At 42.8% G+C, this 16,010-nt stretch overlaps 1 protein-coding gene across 3 annotated transcripts in view; it reads left to right on the top strand.

Moving 5' to 3' along the window:
• The window catches only part of UNC80 (unc-80 subunit of NALCN channel complex), a 249,347-nt gene extending 233,700 nt beyond the window's left edge, over window positions 1–15,647 (top strand). For 2 of the 3 annotated variants that reach the window (XM_075529390.1, XM_075529391.1), the window contains 5 exons: window positions 1,843–1,899; window positions 12,484–12,565; window positions 13,494–13,605; window positions 14,198–14,397; window positions 15,381–15,647. In XM_075529390.1, the coding sequence (XP_075385505.1) occupies window positions 1,843–1,899; window positions 12,484–12,565; window positions 13,494–13,605; window positions 14,198–14,397; window positions 15,381–15,647 (718 nt within the window). The remainder of the gene's footprint in view (window positions 1–1,842; window positions 1,900–12,483; window positions 12,566–13,493; window positions 13,606–14,197; window positions 14,398–15,380) is intronic. The other variant, XM_075529392.1, reaches the window with a different exon arrangement.
• Window positions 15,648–16,010: the final 363 nt, after the last annotated feature.

Here is a 16,010-nt window from a genome sequence, read left to right as displayed (position 1 = left end):
GAATAGAATATTGCCTTTCGTAGAATAGGCCTTACATGTTTTTAGCTAACTGATTCTTTATTGACTCGTCTACTGACTTTTTAATGCCTGTAGATTCAATCAGCGTTGTGAGGATGGCACAGAACGTCACCATGACCTGGGCCAACTCGACAGTGCCTCACAACAACTGCATAGATTCATATAAAACTATCATACACCAAAGATTATCAAAATTAGGATAGATTCTAGCACCTAGAAAATTCAGTTTATATACAAGTCCCCAGATCTTTTATCAAAAAGTTGAAATAAAACTTACAAAATAACCTAAGCTTAGAACTATCAAAAATGGGGAGAAAATTTTAAAGATGATTAAAAAGTAAATCCCACAGTTTTCAAGAAAGCAATGTTCTACACAAGTACTATTTACTATTTAATTAAAGACTGTATAAGGGTCCCTGTCATTATCAAAGATTGTCTTTTTTAACTGACATTTGAAAATAAAGTCTTCAAAATATTTACAAATTGAGAGCTAAATGACAAATTTTTTAAGTTGTAAAGTCATGCAAGCAGTGAATAGTGGTAGCTATCCGTTTCTTTTTCAGTAAAGCCAGTATACAAAGGCCTATTTAAAATGTTAAATCTAACAATTTATTTAAAAGTTTAATTTTAATTAGGGAATTCATTTTTTTAAAATAGAGTTCTTTTGGTACTCATCTGAAATAACTAGGCTGTCAGTTCTCTTAATCCATCGGGCTTAACTAATTTCTAGAAAGAAAGTTTATTGCATTGTAACTGTACTAGACCACTATTTGTTGTTGTTGTTGTTGAAAGATACTAAACCACTAGGGCTCCTGCATACAAGAAATCCACAAAGGGGGTGGGGGTCGGAAATTAAACCCTTTGGGCTTGAGCCCTAGTTTGGAAGGCAAGTCAAGGTAATACTATTTCTGCGCATTAGGGTAAGTGAGCTCCCTCCTGAAGACAGAGGGCAGGTAGACCGAGCTTGATTTTATGGGGGCAGGAGCTAGACTTGCCTAAAGGCTGCACCATGATTCCAGTCTGCTAACAGGTATTTATTGAGTGCCTTGTGTGAATACCAACGCAGAATTGCATGGGTTCTGCTCGCAAGTCCCCTTTCAGCGGCATCCAAGTCGATCAGTTACCGGTTGAATTGTGGTCTCAGCAATCCGACAGGTGTCTTCTTTTGGCATTTACAATTCCGTCTCTCAGATGGAGAGAAAGAAGGTAAATGCAAGTTCCATGGGAATGTTCCAGGGGTCTTTCTTCCGTTTTCTTGCATCTTCGTGGCAAAATTAGCAGGGCGAGTTGAGTTATTTCTATTCTTAATTTAATAGCACCAGATCCCAGAGTTTCATTGTGGTAGTTCATGGTAAGTGGTTGATGTGTGATGCTGTCACAACATACAAGAAGAGGGGGCGGGGGCAAAAAGAAGACGGTCGGGTACCAGTCAGTGAAACATTATGTCCATAGAACAGGTTAAAAATAAGGAGTGAGCCAAATGGTTACCAAGGAATGAGAGTTTCTTCTTCTATAGATCCACTCGGCAAACTGTTTCAGAGCTCATGTGTCTATCTTGAGCTCATTTTAAGTCCCTATTCTTGAGCAGTCAGGAGATCGCTCCTCTGAGGACAGACCCATCCAAAGCCCCTCCTCCCACCTTGCCTTCAGTCCTCGTCTTGACAAACCCAGCACAAGTTGAAATGGTTGGCTGTCTCCTTTTCCTCCCTTGTTTCGTTAAATTTATTTCTTTCTGGTTCTTGAGAGCAGAAAATTGCATGCCGTTTTCCTTTCCTTTTTGCATATTCTTTCCCTAAATGCTTCATCTCCCTACCCCTCCTGCAGTGAGCCCAATATCCTCGATGACTCCCAGGGCCGGGCCGCCGAGGGCAGCCTCTCTAGGTACAGTGTCAACGCTACCTGTCTATTGGTGTCTGTGCTGGGAAACGACCTGTTCCCTGTCTCCTCTGTCTCTCTGTCTCCTCTCGCCCCGTCCTGGTATCTACTTCCATCCTTTGCCCTTTGTCGTTCATGAATACATGAGCCTGGAAGTCAAAGGTGTAGCAAACCTCTTCATTTTCAGCTCGAGAGCTCGATCAAAAGCAGCCTGAAAGGCTTACGAAAACAGCCTGTAGAGTTCTTTTCAGGACTCCATCCGTAGATGTTCAAAAAGTTCGGCCATTCCAAATGCTAAAATGTCCCCATCTAATCATTCTGTCCCACGCTGATTTTCAGTAAGAACTATGTTTGCAGAAACCTTTTAATACAGCTCCCTCCTGTCAGAAAGCCCATATGAAATAGAGAGAGGTCTGTTAGCTATTTCTATGGATGAGAAGAAAACAAACGATGATGTTAAGTACAACAATGCCAATATAACTTAAATAAGTCCTGCTCATAGATCCATGCTATTTTGCAGACTATTCAAACAACACTTATATAAAGAATTTGTGTCCCAGCACAAAGATGACTCCAAAACTTGCCATGAAATATCAGGCCTAAACGTTTCTTGTCAGGAAGGGAAATCTAAAGAAGCAATCGATACAATTTCTTGGCTATGGGTTGAAAGCTTCAGAAGGGGTACTGCACCTTTAACACTCAGATAACAACATCAAACATTCCTAATCCTGTGCTGCTGATTCATGCCTCTCAACTAATCCGCATTAGGGTAATGCTTCTTGTTCATCCTAAAAGTGCCTTTGTTCCATCTCAAGAGAAAACATGCCCTTTTAGGTGTGCATTCAATAGTGGGTAGAATATACCTGTGTTTATTGCTTTCTCACAAACATGAGGAAATGTTGAGAGGCCAGTCCTGTGAAAGGTTGTCCTTTGTTTTCTTTCCTCCTTTGTTTTCTTTGCATCTTGTTCTGATTTCACATTTTCCTTTGCGAGAGAAAATGGGAAATTCAGTCCATCTTCAAGTATGCCCTTTGGCGAAAATTATTTTGTAGTGGACATTCATGACATTCATTTGTGTTTGCGAGCCCTCGCCTTGAAAGATCAGTCTCTCATTGGTCGGTGGCACCTGCGGAGATGCTGCCGAAGGCAGATGTAACATTCATAGGCGGAGCTTTGGAGGTGAGGGAACAGTTGAGAAGCAACATTGAACCAAGCCTACCTTGATGGCCGAGACTCTGCAGAAAGCATCTGTCAACACCTGAGACAGGAGAACGTTGATTACTTAGTGCTCGGTGGACCCCTTGGAGTTTGGGAGCCAATGTATTGCATCCAACTTCCATGTGCCCCATTGAATGCCACGGCTTTCCTTCACACCACTGTCTACTCTTTCTGAGTGAACATCATTCTGGGGTTGGGGAGAGAAGGTCAGAATTTGAGTTGATATTTATGAGCCTCCAATGGGCTTGGCCCTCTCAGGCAGTCAAGGGTTTCATAATGATTGAATCAGCGTGACACAGCTGAATCCAATCTGCCCTGAGTCTAGTGTCGATGGGAGTAACCCCATTGACTAAGTGAACGCTGGGAGTAAGCTCAGAGTTCTTGCCGGGTGAGTCGGTTGAGAGCCAAGACTATAAAGGTACCCACAGCTGAGTTAATCAGTCATATATGCAAGCTTGAATGACGGTTTTAGGTCACAGGATGACTGTTCCCGTGGCCCCTGTCCTTCATTCCAAGTATCAGTCACCGTAGCTGTGGGCACTGCGAACAGAAAGATGAGACACTCCTTTTAGGTTCAGAAATAATCCCATGAACGCAGTGGCATTCCACCAACCAGTAGCAAGACCGACTCTTGCCACTCAGAGCACATCCTCTCTCTTGAACTCTCCCAGCCCCTGAGTTCTCCTCGGGAGAGAGCGTGACGGCACTTACTAAGAGGTGGGTTGACAAAATAGGATATCGGCTTTCATATTTGCTTTCCAGGCTTCCTCGTTTTTGTCATGAGATCTCTATGCTAAAGTTTCTTGGCATCGCCCATAGAAGGTGCCTTTAGCACACACCAGGGCCGCCAGGACCGGAAATGCACACCCAGAACTTGACCGGGGTCAAAGTAAGAAGAGTTGCCATTGCTTATTTCCACCTCATGGTGGCCTGGTGTGTGTCCGGGTGAAACAGTAGAGTTCTCACTGGCTCATGTTTCAGAAGCAGATAAACAGCTCTTCCTTCTGAGGCAGAGCCTCAAAGAGGTAGACTTGAACCGCCAACTTGTCGGTTGGCAGGCAAAGATGTGAACACACATTGCCACACAGGGACTCCACACCGAGAGCAGTTATGAGGGCCATGTGGCTTTTTAAAAGCAAACTTGTCTAAAGAAAAGCAGCAGGCCTTGTTTGGTTGTTTGTTCTCTTATAGTATTTTTTTTTGCCAAACTCATGTGGTAATTTGCTTTTGAAAGAGCACTTGTTTTAGGCAAAAGGGGCAGGTTGAACCGAGTAAAGCTAAATGATGCCAAGGCCAGGATGCCACAATGAAAAAATAGAAACAAATAAAAATGATAAAACTTTACAGACCAATTGGAAAAGTCTTCTAGCATTTTTTTTTAAAAAAAACCTGTGCTAACTGGTTTATCTTGAAAAATTCATCAGTAGAAACGTCAGCTTGTTAACAATACTATCCTTTGGAGAAAATATTCTTTCTTTTGGAAAGACATTGGCATAATGGTCCATGGGAGAGTTTTCTTCTCCAAGGAGTGTTGGCTCTTAGAGGTAAAGACATTAATGGTAAACATGCCCCCCTCCCCTCCCCTTAACATACACATAAGCACACCTGTATAAAAGTACTTAGGACTCAAGTAGCAAAACTGAATGTTGGCCGTTGAGAATTAGATCGTTCATGGACACTTTAAAACAATTTGAAAGGCAAGGATGGACAACCAACTCCCAGTTTTAGAAAGAGATTACAATGCTCTTTGATTCTGCGAGGGTAATTTTAACCATAGTGAAAACAAGATTGTAGCTCAAGCTTGGAGACAGTCCTATCGTCTGGCTGAGATAAAATTTAAACAGCCCTACTTAGGAAAACCCATCTCGGGATTTTCAAAGTAAAAAAGCCTGGCAAGTATTTTTCAAAGTACAAATAAAAAGTATCCAAACCACCTTTCGTGTAGCGTGTAGCTGCGAAGCAGGGGCTAGGAGAACGTGTGTTGGGAGTTCTCACTGGCTCATGTTTCAGAAGCAGATAAACTGATCTTCCTTCTGAGGCAGGGCCTCAAAGAGGCTCAAATATGTACTTTGCCATTGCTTAATACGTTCTAAAAAAGACACCGAAGATCCAGATTAGTCCTGATTCTTAATTTGATTCCAGCCCCTTAGCCTCCAGGGACTGAAAAGTCATTCTATTGGATGCTGGGGAGGCTCAGTAAATTCTAGAGGACAGTCCTTTGGGGATGGCAGAAAGACAGATCTAGTCTGCTTACTTCCCTGTCTTCTACCAATGCCTGGTGGCTCTGGTGCTGGCTTTCTGAGACCATCATTTTATGGTAAATGGCTATGTTCTGTGTCCCCTGTGCCGCTTACAGGTTTCTCTCCACATATTAAAATTCATACTTGAAATGCAGATACGAGCAACAGAATCACTAACTCATTTCTCCCTACGCTGTCTTCACCCAGGGTTTCTACTTTTTTTTTTTAATTTATAAAATATCATATTTTATCCCATATACTTTTTTGTGTGTGGTTTGAGATAAGTGGCCCAAACTTTCTTTTGCATTGCTGAAGGGCCCCTGTTTGCCTATCCTTGATTTGAAGAAATTCTGTGACGCAGAGTATTTTCCCTTAGAGGACGCTTACATATTCGTACATACACTGCAATCTAGGCCAACGCTCCGAACCAAGAGGGAAGAGCTCATTGGGGCCAGATTTATTCTCCTGGCACTGCTTTTAGGCCCCTGGCTTGTAAATTACTTCTTTGCATTTTGCGTTAGGTGCTTCAGGTGTGGTAGACAATTTCGCTTAGCCCCAGCTGTGTTTACATCTCTTAAAACTGACATCATGATCTGGTTTGCTATAGTGGGATTTGTCAGAAACTCAGAAATGCCAGGGATGGTTTGTTTCTCAATCTGTTACCTTAGCTTCCATTTAAAAGTTTGGTTTGTTTTTTGTCCTGAGTTCTTCTCCCTATTATTTGGCCCAACGAGCAGAAATTAGACATTTTTCATTCACAAGGTTTAGATAATCTGTTTTCATACGAGTTTGGCAGAATTTATCCTGCTGCTCTGAAATATCTTGACATAGTCTCACATTTTACAATTTGTTTATTCTAGCTATGGTACCTCAAATAAATAGTTTAGTTTTTCTAAAGGAGCCATCAGCTTCTAGAGTATGATCATTTAAAATTGGAGCTCATCAGAGAACACATATTATTTTCTTAAAGGGAAAAGAGTCATTCAGACTAGTGCTGTTATGGTAGAACTGCCATGGGGCTGTTTCATAAAACTAAAATCAGGTGAGGTAGAAGATTAGAGGCGCATAGTGTCAAACACCTTGGCTTTGCCCGAGTTCCTTTTAGGACTGCATACCTGATAGCCACACCTCCCAGATCCTCCGAATGACTGAAACGGTGCATCATATGAGAGAGCCCAAATCAGAAATACGTTTCACATACAACCCAAATATGACAGAGACGCCAGGCCAGGGAAAAGGTCCGTGTTCTGCATAAATGCCCCTTTCATTAATGGGTCATTTATTATTCGTGTGTCCTAATGACAGGGTTGAGCCAGCCTTTGGTCTTCTACCACACTTTCAAGGAGTATAGTTTAGTAGCTGGAACGTACATTTCCCAGGACATGTTCTATAATTTCATCTTTGATGTGCACATTCCACTGGTGAAATTCTGTGTCATCTATATAGAACAGCAAATTGCCACAGCTGTAAACTTGATACAATTCCTAGATATAAGATTCGCTACCCGTTGAGAAAAACAACCTGCTTAGAATCCTCCCTTGGAATGGTCATCATGAAAGTGCCATTATGCTTTGACATTTAACATTCCCTAAGTAACAGGCATTTCTTTTTTTTTTCCCTTGCACCATTTTCCCCCTCGAAATCTCAGATTACTAAATCAAAATGATTCAGGTGGACAGCCTCGATTTCATTTTCTCTGACCAATTCTTTTCAAAACATTGTATTACCCACTTCCTTTTAGTGTTCTAGAAGCAATAAACTCATCACCAACATCAAATGTAAAACAAGACAGCATGCTACCTCTGTCACTTTTCATGTCCAAACCATTTTACATCAACTAACTTTTTTTCTCGACCTTCATGGGAGGTAGGTGGTAAGTATTCACCTCCCTTTATGGCCAAGGGAACGGAGGTAATATTAAGATGTCAATGAAGAGTCGATGCCTTTGAAACCTTTGCCTGGTATTTGGATGAACTTGTGTCTTCCTTTGTTAAAAATAAATAAATAATTGAATACTCTTTCCAATTCAACAGACCCATATGAAAATGTACAACTTATAAGGAGATGTCATTTCAAAAATGCCAGCAACATAGTCTGGATTGCTTATCAAAGTTTATGGCATTATCCTTTTGGGGTGGCATTCCTTCTTCACAGATGATCATATATGCTATAAGGCCATATATGTACAGAGCAATGTACACTGAATTCCAAACAATATTCAGGTGGACAAGAAAGGTTAAAACACCTATTTCGGGTATTCTTTCTGGAGAGTTGTATGCGGGCACTCCAAATGTGTACGTATGGTATACTCAGATTCTTATTTAAGGAGCCCTGGTGATGTAGTGGTTACACATTGGGCTATGACCTAAAAGGTCTGCAGTTTGAAACCACCAGCTGCTCGCAGGAGAAAATGGGCTTTCTACTCCCGTAAACAGTATTCTTCTCGGAAACTCACTGGGGCAGTTCTACCCTATCCTGTAGGGTTGCTATGAGTTAACACGGCATTGTGTCAGTGAGCTTGAGTTATATATATATTCTTTTTACATCTGATAGAAAAAAGAGTAAAGCTTTTTAAAATCATGAACATGGCTGTGTCAGCCACTTTGGTTTGTCAATTGTTCAGACAGCAAGTGGAGTATCTGATTGCCCATCCTGCCATCCATTCCTTTACCTATGACTGCAGCTAAGCATTCACCAATGCCATTGGTAGGTACTGTCAAGTTACTTCCAACCCATAGCAACCTTATGTACAACAGAACAGAACACTGCCCGGTCCTGTACCATCCTCACAATCACTGCTGTGTTTGAGCACATTGTGCAGCCTCTGTGTCAGCCATCTCGGTGAGAGTCTTTCTCTTTTCCTCTGACCCTCTGTTGTACCAGGACCTTCTTTTTTTTTTTTTTAGGACCTTCTTGATAGCATGTCCAAAGTCCAAGACACAAAGTCTTGCCATCTTTGCTTCTGGGGCAAATGTGTTTGTTCCGGCAGTCCTTTGTTAACGGTGTAATTTAAAGCATTCCTTTTCTTCCTTATCATGGACCACATGTATATGAAGTGATTTAACATTCATGTGAACAGATCCACAAGGCCAAGGATGGATTGAGGTGCACCTTAAGGTGACGTTTTTTGCTTTTTCACACTTTAAGGAGGTTTTTGAAGGAGTCAGGTTGGCATAGTAGATTGAACTGCCCACCACCAGCCACTCTGCTGGAGAAGGAGGAGTCTTTCTACTGCCAAAATGGTATCGTTTTGGAAATCCAACGGTGCAGTTCTACTCTGCCCTGTAGGGTCTCTCTGAGTAGGCTTAATGGCTGTGAGTTTTTGAGTCGAGAGGTCTTTTATAGCAATTTGCTGGATACAGTACATCATTTGAGTTTCTGACAGCTGCTTCCAGGGGAGTTGACTGTGAATCCAGGTGAAAAGAAATACTTGGTAACTTAAGTCTTTTCTCTTTTTAGCTATGTGACTTATTGGCCCAATTGTGATGATTTTTGTTTTCTCAGTGTTGAAGAGTAATCCATACTAAAAGCTGCAGTCTTTTATCTCTGTCAGTAAATCCTATTAACTTTCAGCAAATAAAGTTTTATCATCTGCGGGTTGCTAACGAGGCTTCCGCCAGCCCCTTTGTCATGTTCGTCTTCATGTAATCCAGTGTCTCAGATGATAGGCTCAGCGTGTGCACTTCGTTAACGGTGGATGAGTATGAAGAAGGATGAGGAATACTGAATAAGTATCAGGAAAAGGTCCAAAAGCTGATCCCCACTTCTACTGATTTTAGACCACAAATTATCCTCATGTTCTGTTCACCTATCTGCCTCCTCATAGTGGTTATACTTGTTTTAGGCTGTGCTCCACAAGGTCGGAAGTTCGAAACCACCAGCCTCGTCCATGGAAGAAAGACTGGGCTTTCTATTCCCAGGAACATGAGCGCAATTAGTGTTCGAATTCTCATTCTTCGTAATGGCATCCATCATTTGTTATGATCCACACAGTTGGATGCCTTTCCATAGTTAAAAACAAACAAACAAAAACAACCCACAAGTAAACATAATTCTGGTATGCTCTGTTTTCAGTCAAGATCCATCTGTCGTGTGTGGTCCATCTGTCGTGGATCAGTCATCCCCACATCAACTATCAGTCATTCCACACACGTACCCTTCTGCATGTAGCTTGATTCTCAGCAGTTCTCTGTCAGTATGCTGCTGCAACCAATTTTTAAATGATCTTCAGCAAAATTGTAGTTGGGCGTGACAATTCTCTCAGATAATTTTTCTTCGGAATGTACATAAATATTAATTTCTTCTAGCCAGGTAGCTGGGTAGCATCTTCCAAATTTCTTTGCACAACTGACGGAGTGCTCCAGTGTTGGCATCCATTTGTTGAATGACCTCAATGAGTAGGCCATCAATTCCTGGGGGCTTGTTTGTTTTTGTTGTTGTTATTGCACATTGTGTTTGTTTCTGACAATGCCTTCAGTGCGACTCCAACTTTTTCTCTCAGTTCCATCAGTTCTTGATCACATGCTACCTTCTGAAATAGCTGGATTTCAATCAGTTCTTTCCCCCCCACTCCCCGTTCCCCCCTAGCAATCAGTTCTTTGGTTCAATGATGCTGTGTTTTCCTTCCATCTTCTGTTTGTACTCCCTGCGTCATTCAGTATTTTCTCCGTAGAATCCTGCAATACTTCAACTGGAGACTTGAATTTTTCCTCTAGTTCTTCTAGCTTGAGAACTACTGAGCCTGTTCTTCCTTTCATTGTGTAACTCCAGGTCTCTCACATTCCGTTCTCGTACTTGGCTTTCTCTTTGCCAAGATTCCCTTTGAAATGTTTCCTGTTCTCATGTCTTCTCTTTTCTTTCTTTCTGTAGAAGCACAGGTATGAGCGTCTTTCATGACACTCGTTTTGGGCTTTTCATTCTTTCCTGTCCTTTTAATGACCTTTTGCTTTCTTCATGTATGATGTCCTGATATTATCCCACACACAACTCTTTTGGTCTTTAATCATTAGTATTCAGTGCACCAGGTTTTTTTTCTTGACGGTCTCTCAATTCAGGCAGCCTATACTCAAGATTGTACTTTGGCATTCATTGATTTGTTTCACTTTTCTTCAATTTCAACTCCAACTTGCCTATGATCAATGTAGAGTCTGTCTTGTGGTCACCACCTGGCCTCAATCAGATTGGTAATATTGAGCTTCTCTATTGTCTCTTTCCAAAACTGTGGTTGATCTGATTCCTGTGTATTCCTGAGGTCTAGGTGTATAGTCACCATTTATGCTGTTGAAAAAAGATGTTTGCAATGAATATGCCATTGTATCTCGAGGACATGTTTGATCAAATTTAGACTGAAGAAGTTGATTGAATTCTTCAACTTCTTCATCTTTGGCATTAGTGATTGGTGGGTAAATTTGAATCATTTTAATTAGTGTTCTTTGTAAGCATGTGTCTATTATCCTATCACCGACAGCATTATACTTTCAGGTAGATGTTGGAATGTTCTGCTTGATGAAGAATGTTGTGGGATTCCTCTACAATTTGTCATTTGGGATATGAGACCATAGGTTTGTCTGATTCAAAAAGGTCAATCCAGTCCATTCCAGCTCTCTAAAGCCTAGGATACCAATCTCTATGCATTCTGTTTCATTTTCGATGACTACAGTTTCCCTAGATGCATACGTGTGTATCTCATGTTGATTGTGAATGGAGGTTTGCAGCTGTTTCTTCGTTTTGAGTCATGCCCCACCAGCAAACAATGGTGCTGGAGGCTTTAATTCATAAGGTTGACTCTAGTTTTTCCCAATCACATTTTGAGTCCGACGTAAGGGGCTCATCGCCAGGCAGTGTATCAGACAAGGTGCTGCTGCTATTCATAAGGTTTTCGGAGGCCAGTGTTTCCGAAGTAGCTCTCCTGGTCTTCCTTCCTTGTCTCCGTCTGAAAGCTCCACTTAAACTTGCCCACATGGGTGACCTACTGAGATTGGAAATATCAGTGGCACAAAAAACTGACAGATGAGTGGTTGGCTAGGTATTTGGGTAACTTTTATTTTTATGGAAATGAAATCATTAGCACGTTTTGTTTTTGCTTTTCAACTCCCGGACAGTTGCTGATTCTGGAATTCTCGGTGGGATGTTTTACTCTGAAAAGTAGATGACTCTCCGATTGCCAAGGCAAAGCAGAAATTAATGATCTGTTAACCAAATAATGACATTGGCATCATCCACAGAATTACAATGTTCTCTGGGGCACACTACCTTTCTGTTTGTTCATCCCCACCCGCATTACAAACTCCTATTGTACCTGCATATGCAGAATGACAAAAATCATAAGCCCATGTCAGTGTTTTCAACGTCACCCAACACTGAGCTAGCAACCCCTGTCAGCAGTCATTTCTGCATATAAAACACACACACACAGTAAATTTGGGGGGAGCAGGTTCTTGTTACTATAAACTGCATATTATGTTCGAGTGCAGCGATTGGGTCCAAAAGCTCCTGAGCTGTGATAACAGTTTGATTACTTTATCAGCCTTTTTAAATCTGAAGAAAAAAAAAGAGAGAAAACTTTGAGGAGGTCCTTGACTGCCTACCCGTGTGACTATTCTCTTACTCAATAGTCACAGAGACTTCAGGCTGCGAACATGTGTTGAATGTGCCCCTTCACCCAAATGGAACCTGTGTCTGATGTGTTTGATATCTGTCCATCTTATTTTCATTTAATGGAAGAAACAATGTTAAAGGTGTTCCCATCCATGTGATCGAGTTGTTTGTGTTGTCCGTCACCGCCTTTCCCTTCCCCCTTTGAAAGAAAATTGAGATAAGACAATGACATCTTAAACCTTTTGGTGGCCTCCATGCCAGAGGTGTGAGTAAACCCAGATTTTGCTGAATGATAGATACAACATCAGTGATTGACAACAGAATCTCAATTTTGGCAGCTCGGGGCTGCGAGGCCTTGTTCTTCCTCCCAAACCTTTGAAAATCCCCCATCCCAGGGACTATTTCCCAGTCATCCTTCAAAGACTGCGGTGTCTCTGAAGTGATTGTTTCACATCGGTGATTTGGGCTAACACCCACCACAGGATGGCCTTCTGGGCTCTCTGCACAAAGCACTAACACTGTTGATGCTTGACAGGGTGGCAAGTGTACAGAGCGAGCCAGGCCAACAGAACCTCCTCATTCAGCAGCCACTGGGGAGGAAGAGGGGCCTGAGGCAGGTAAGCATACCTGAAAGGGCAGGACAGCTGCCCCCTTTAAGTGGAAGCGCTAGTCAACATGTGATAGTTACGTGTATTAAATTTCGATTTTCCCTCCTCCCTTCCTGATGTAAGCAGTTCAGAGCAACTGTTCCACGTGGTATGTGCTTTGGCACAGTAGGAGAATTTAGCTGCTCTTTCAGATCTGAGTCTTCTCAGCAGAACTGATTGTTGTGTTAAGAAAGTGAACTTATCGCTCCACTGTTCCCTCCCCAGAAGCCTTCTTTCCCCCGGGCTCATCTTCCTGGCAAAGCAAGATTTGTTCCAAAGTTGAGTGAAAGTCCGTTTCCGCAGAGAGCCAGAAGAGTCTTTGCTTCCTTGTTCCAAGATTAAGAACTTAGCTCAAAACTGAAATAGGAGTAAAGTTTATTGTTAGCCCTTCTGCTGGGTGGGGCTCCTCAGAATAACTTTCTAAAGAAAAAATCTGTATAAAGCTTTGCACTTTTGCTTCAAGAGCAGCTTCCCAACATTGATTGAGGGATAAGACACAATCCTACCTTCTAGAGGGGATGCATTACAACTCCCCTGTGTGGGGGCTACATATGTTCAACTACAACTTTTAGTTAAGGGGACCTAGTCGGCCTTAACTATTAGCTTGGTGATCCTAAAATCCCTGAAGTCCTCAAGTGAACTATTTTTAAATCACAAACCAATTAATGTCCTTGGGCAATATCAAGGAGCAAGGATTAGGAGACAGGGCTGATGAAAGAAATGGCCGGACCAAAACCTCGTAGAGAAATCAGGGGGAAGAGGTACAGTGTGGGGGACCCTCCAAAGGGCCATGGAAACATAGACTTAAAGGAGCCAACACAAAAGATGGTCCATACCCCAGTGCTTCTTCCCGGACCCAAACCCTCCCCGCCAGCTTTATCATGCTTCTTCTTTGCAGCTAAGACGGCCTCTTCTATCCCGCCAGAAGACTCAGACTGAAAGCCGAAACCGCCATGGGGCTCGGCTGTCAACCACCCGCAGGAGCATCCAACCGAAAGCAAAGCCTTCTGGTGAGGCCTCCTGTGTCCCTGTGCCTGTCACACTGGCCGAATGCCACATAGACAGCAGACGCTGGGCTGCTGCGGAGAAACTCGCCTCTGGGAAAACACATGTAGAAGGACAGAGGTTTCCTACAAAACTGTAGTGTCTCCGCTTCCTCTCCCGTCCCCACTGCTCATCCCATGGGCCCAGGGGCAGGAAGAGCCCAGCAGAAATGACTAATACAAGTCAATGGGTCTCTACAAGGTTGTGGGGTGTTTTTCTTTCTTCCCAAGCCAAAGCCAGGGTGTGCTGGATAGCTCGCTGAGAACAAAGTATTTATGAATAATAGGGAGTTTGATGTGCAGTTGTCCTTACGCTTACTCAAGTTTGCCTACTGCTTTGTGTAAATCTTCATCTTAGGCCATTTATGTAAAGATGACTCTTCTAAGTTCTGCTTTTTGTACAGCCGTGATATCAAAACGGGTGAATAATCAAACATACTTTCATTTATTGATAAGCCAGGAATGCCTTTACTTAAACAAGCCAAGAGACATCGGTTAAAACCGATCAGGCATTGACAGGGCTTTGCCCTTCTATTGACTGCTTGCCTTTGACCCACAGCTGACCAGAAACGATCTGTGACCTTCATTGAAGCTCAGCCGGATGCAGCAGCTGCTCCAGTAGACACCCTTCCTGCCACAGGCCAGCTCCAGGGGTGCAGCCCAGCCCCAGCTAGGAGGCCAGAAGGAGCTGACCAACCTGTCCTCACGTCTTCCCCCGCCATTGTTGTTGCAGATCTCCACGGCCTGTCTCCCAAGCAGGTGAGGGCGTTAGAGATACAAGCGAGGCCTGTTTCCTGCCTGCTTAGGTCTAGGCACCATTGACTAGGCATCCTTACTCCATAGATATCTAAGTCTGGGTCTGTAAGACTCTGTTAGGCAAGCTCCTCCTGTCCTGTCAGCAGGAAAAAAGTGAAAGCATATCAAACATATGGCCAGAAATAGAATTTCCTAAAAAGAATCGAAGAAAAGTCTTATTTATGCAAAAGAGAAGAAAAGATATTTTATCACTATGCTAACCATTGGAAATAGATCTATAAAACACATCTCAATAAATCAAGGTATCAATGTAAATGAAACCTTTAAATATTAGAGCTTTTGTATCCTATTAGGTAAGAGGAACATTCTCCCCCCCCCCCCCGCTCCCCTTATTTTGACTTTTTTTTCCCGTTGTTTTGATTTTTTACAAATTCCTAGAGGTTCCAAATTACTCCTGGGTGGTACTGCAAGAAAGTTAAGAGGAGATGAGGGTCCCTGCTCCTGTAAAGGTGTACAGCCTCGGAAATCCTGCAAACAGGAACTATGAGTCAGAATGGATTGGTAGCAGTGGGCTTGATTGGGTTGAAGCATACCCACATTGGTATAACCTTTATTTGTTAATAGCATTGTACCACTTGTTCTCTCATTTGAACCTCCAGGTTAGCAGGGCAAAGTAGGATGCTCATGTTACAGAGTCTACGATCTTCAAAGCTGAGAAAGCTGGAAGGACCTATGTAAAGTCTCACATCAAACAAGTGATAGAACTGGAATGGTCATGCTGATTCCTTGCCCGGTTCTGACTGGGTTCAAACCCACAGCAGGAGAGCGATGAGTCTGTCTGCTCTTAAGTCTCAGAACCCCTATGGTGCGGTTCAACCCTCTCCCCTGTCCCCATAGGGTTGCTATGTGTCTGAACCCATCCAACAGCAGTGGGTTTCTGATGCCGCTCCTACCTTTGCATGATGCTCCAATTCCTTGGGTTATAGAGTGAGACCCTCACCGCGGAAGAAGGAGAAAAGCACGAAGACACAGAAGCTCAAGGTGCTGCAGGACACAGTCCCCTTGCTGCTCAGCTCTCAGACCCAGACGACTTCACAGGCCTTGAGACATCCAGTCTGCTACAGCATGGGGACACCATCCTGCACATCAGCGAGGAAAACGGCATGGAAAACCCGCTGCTCTCCAGCCAATTCGCCTTTGCTCCCACTGAGCTGGGGGAGCCGGATGTGGCCCTGGACGAGTCTCATGTTTAATTTGCTTTCTTGTACAAGTGGCATGTGTTTAGACCAAGAGGAGATCGCTGTACTAAAAGTTGAATATTTTTTTTGCTTAGAAAATCTAAATAGAAGCACTTTAAATCCAGCAGGGAGCAAAATCTGAGATGTTGCTGGCGAGATGCCTAATGTTCGTAAACATCTTAAAAAGCAATGGCTACTGTGATTGGATTCTGTCAAGATCATGAGAACTGGGGAAGAATCAGGGAAAGAGAAACATTCTGAGATGCATTGCTTATGACTCGAGAAGCCTCGTGCATTTTAAAGCGTTTAAAAACGTTTGCTGTTCCTGGGCTGCTTACCTAGGGATATTTACAAATACTCCCTCCTTAGAAAGAGAAA

This window comes from Tenrec ecaudatus, chromosome 13 (assembly GCF_050624435.1).
Source record: "Tenrec ecaudatus isolate mTenEca1 chromosome 13, mTenEca1.hap1, whole genome shotgun sequence".
NCBI lineage: Eukaryota > Metazoa > Chordata > Mammalia > Afrosoricida > Tenrecidae > Tenrec > Tenrec ecaudatus.
Note: the sequence above shows the minus strand (reverse complement) of the source record. Positions and strands in the feature narration are given on the sequence as shown.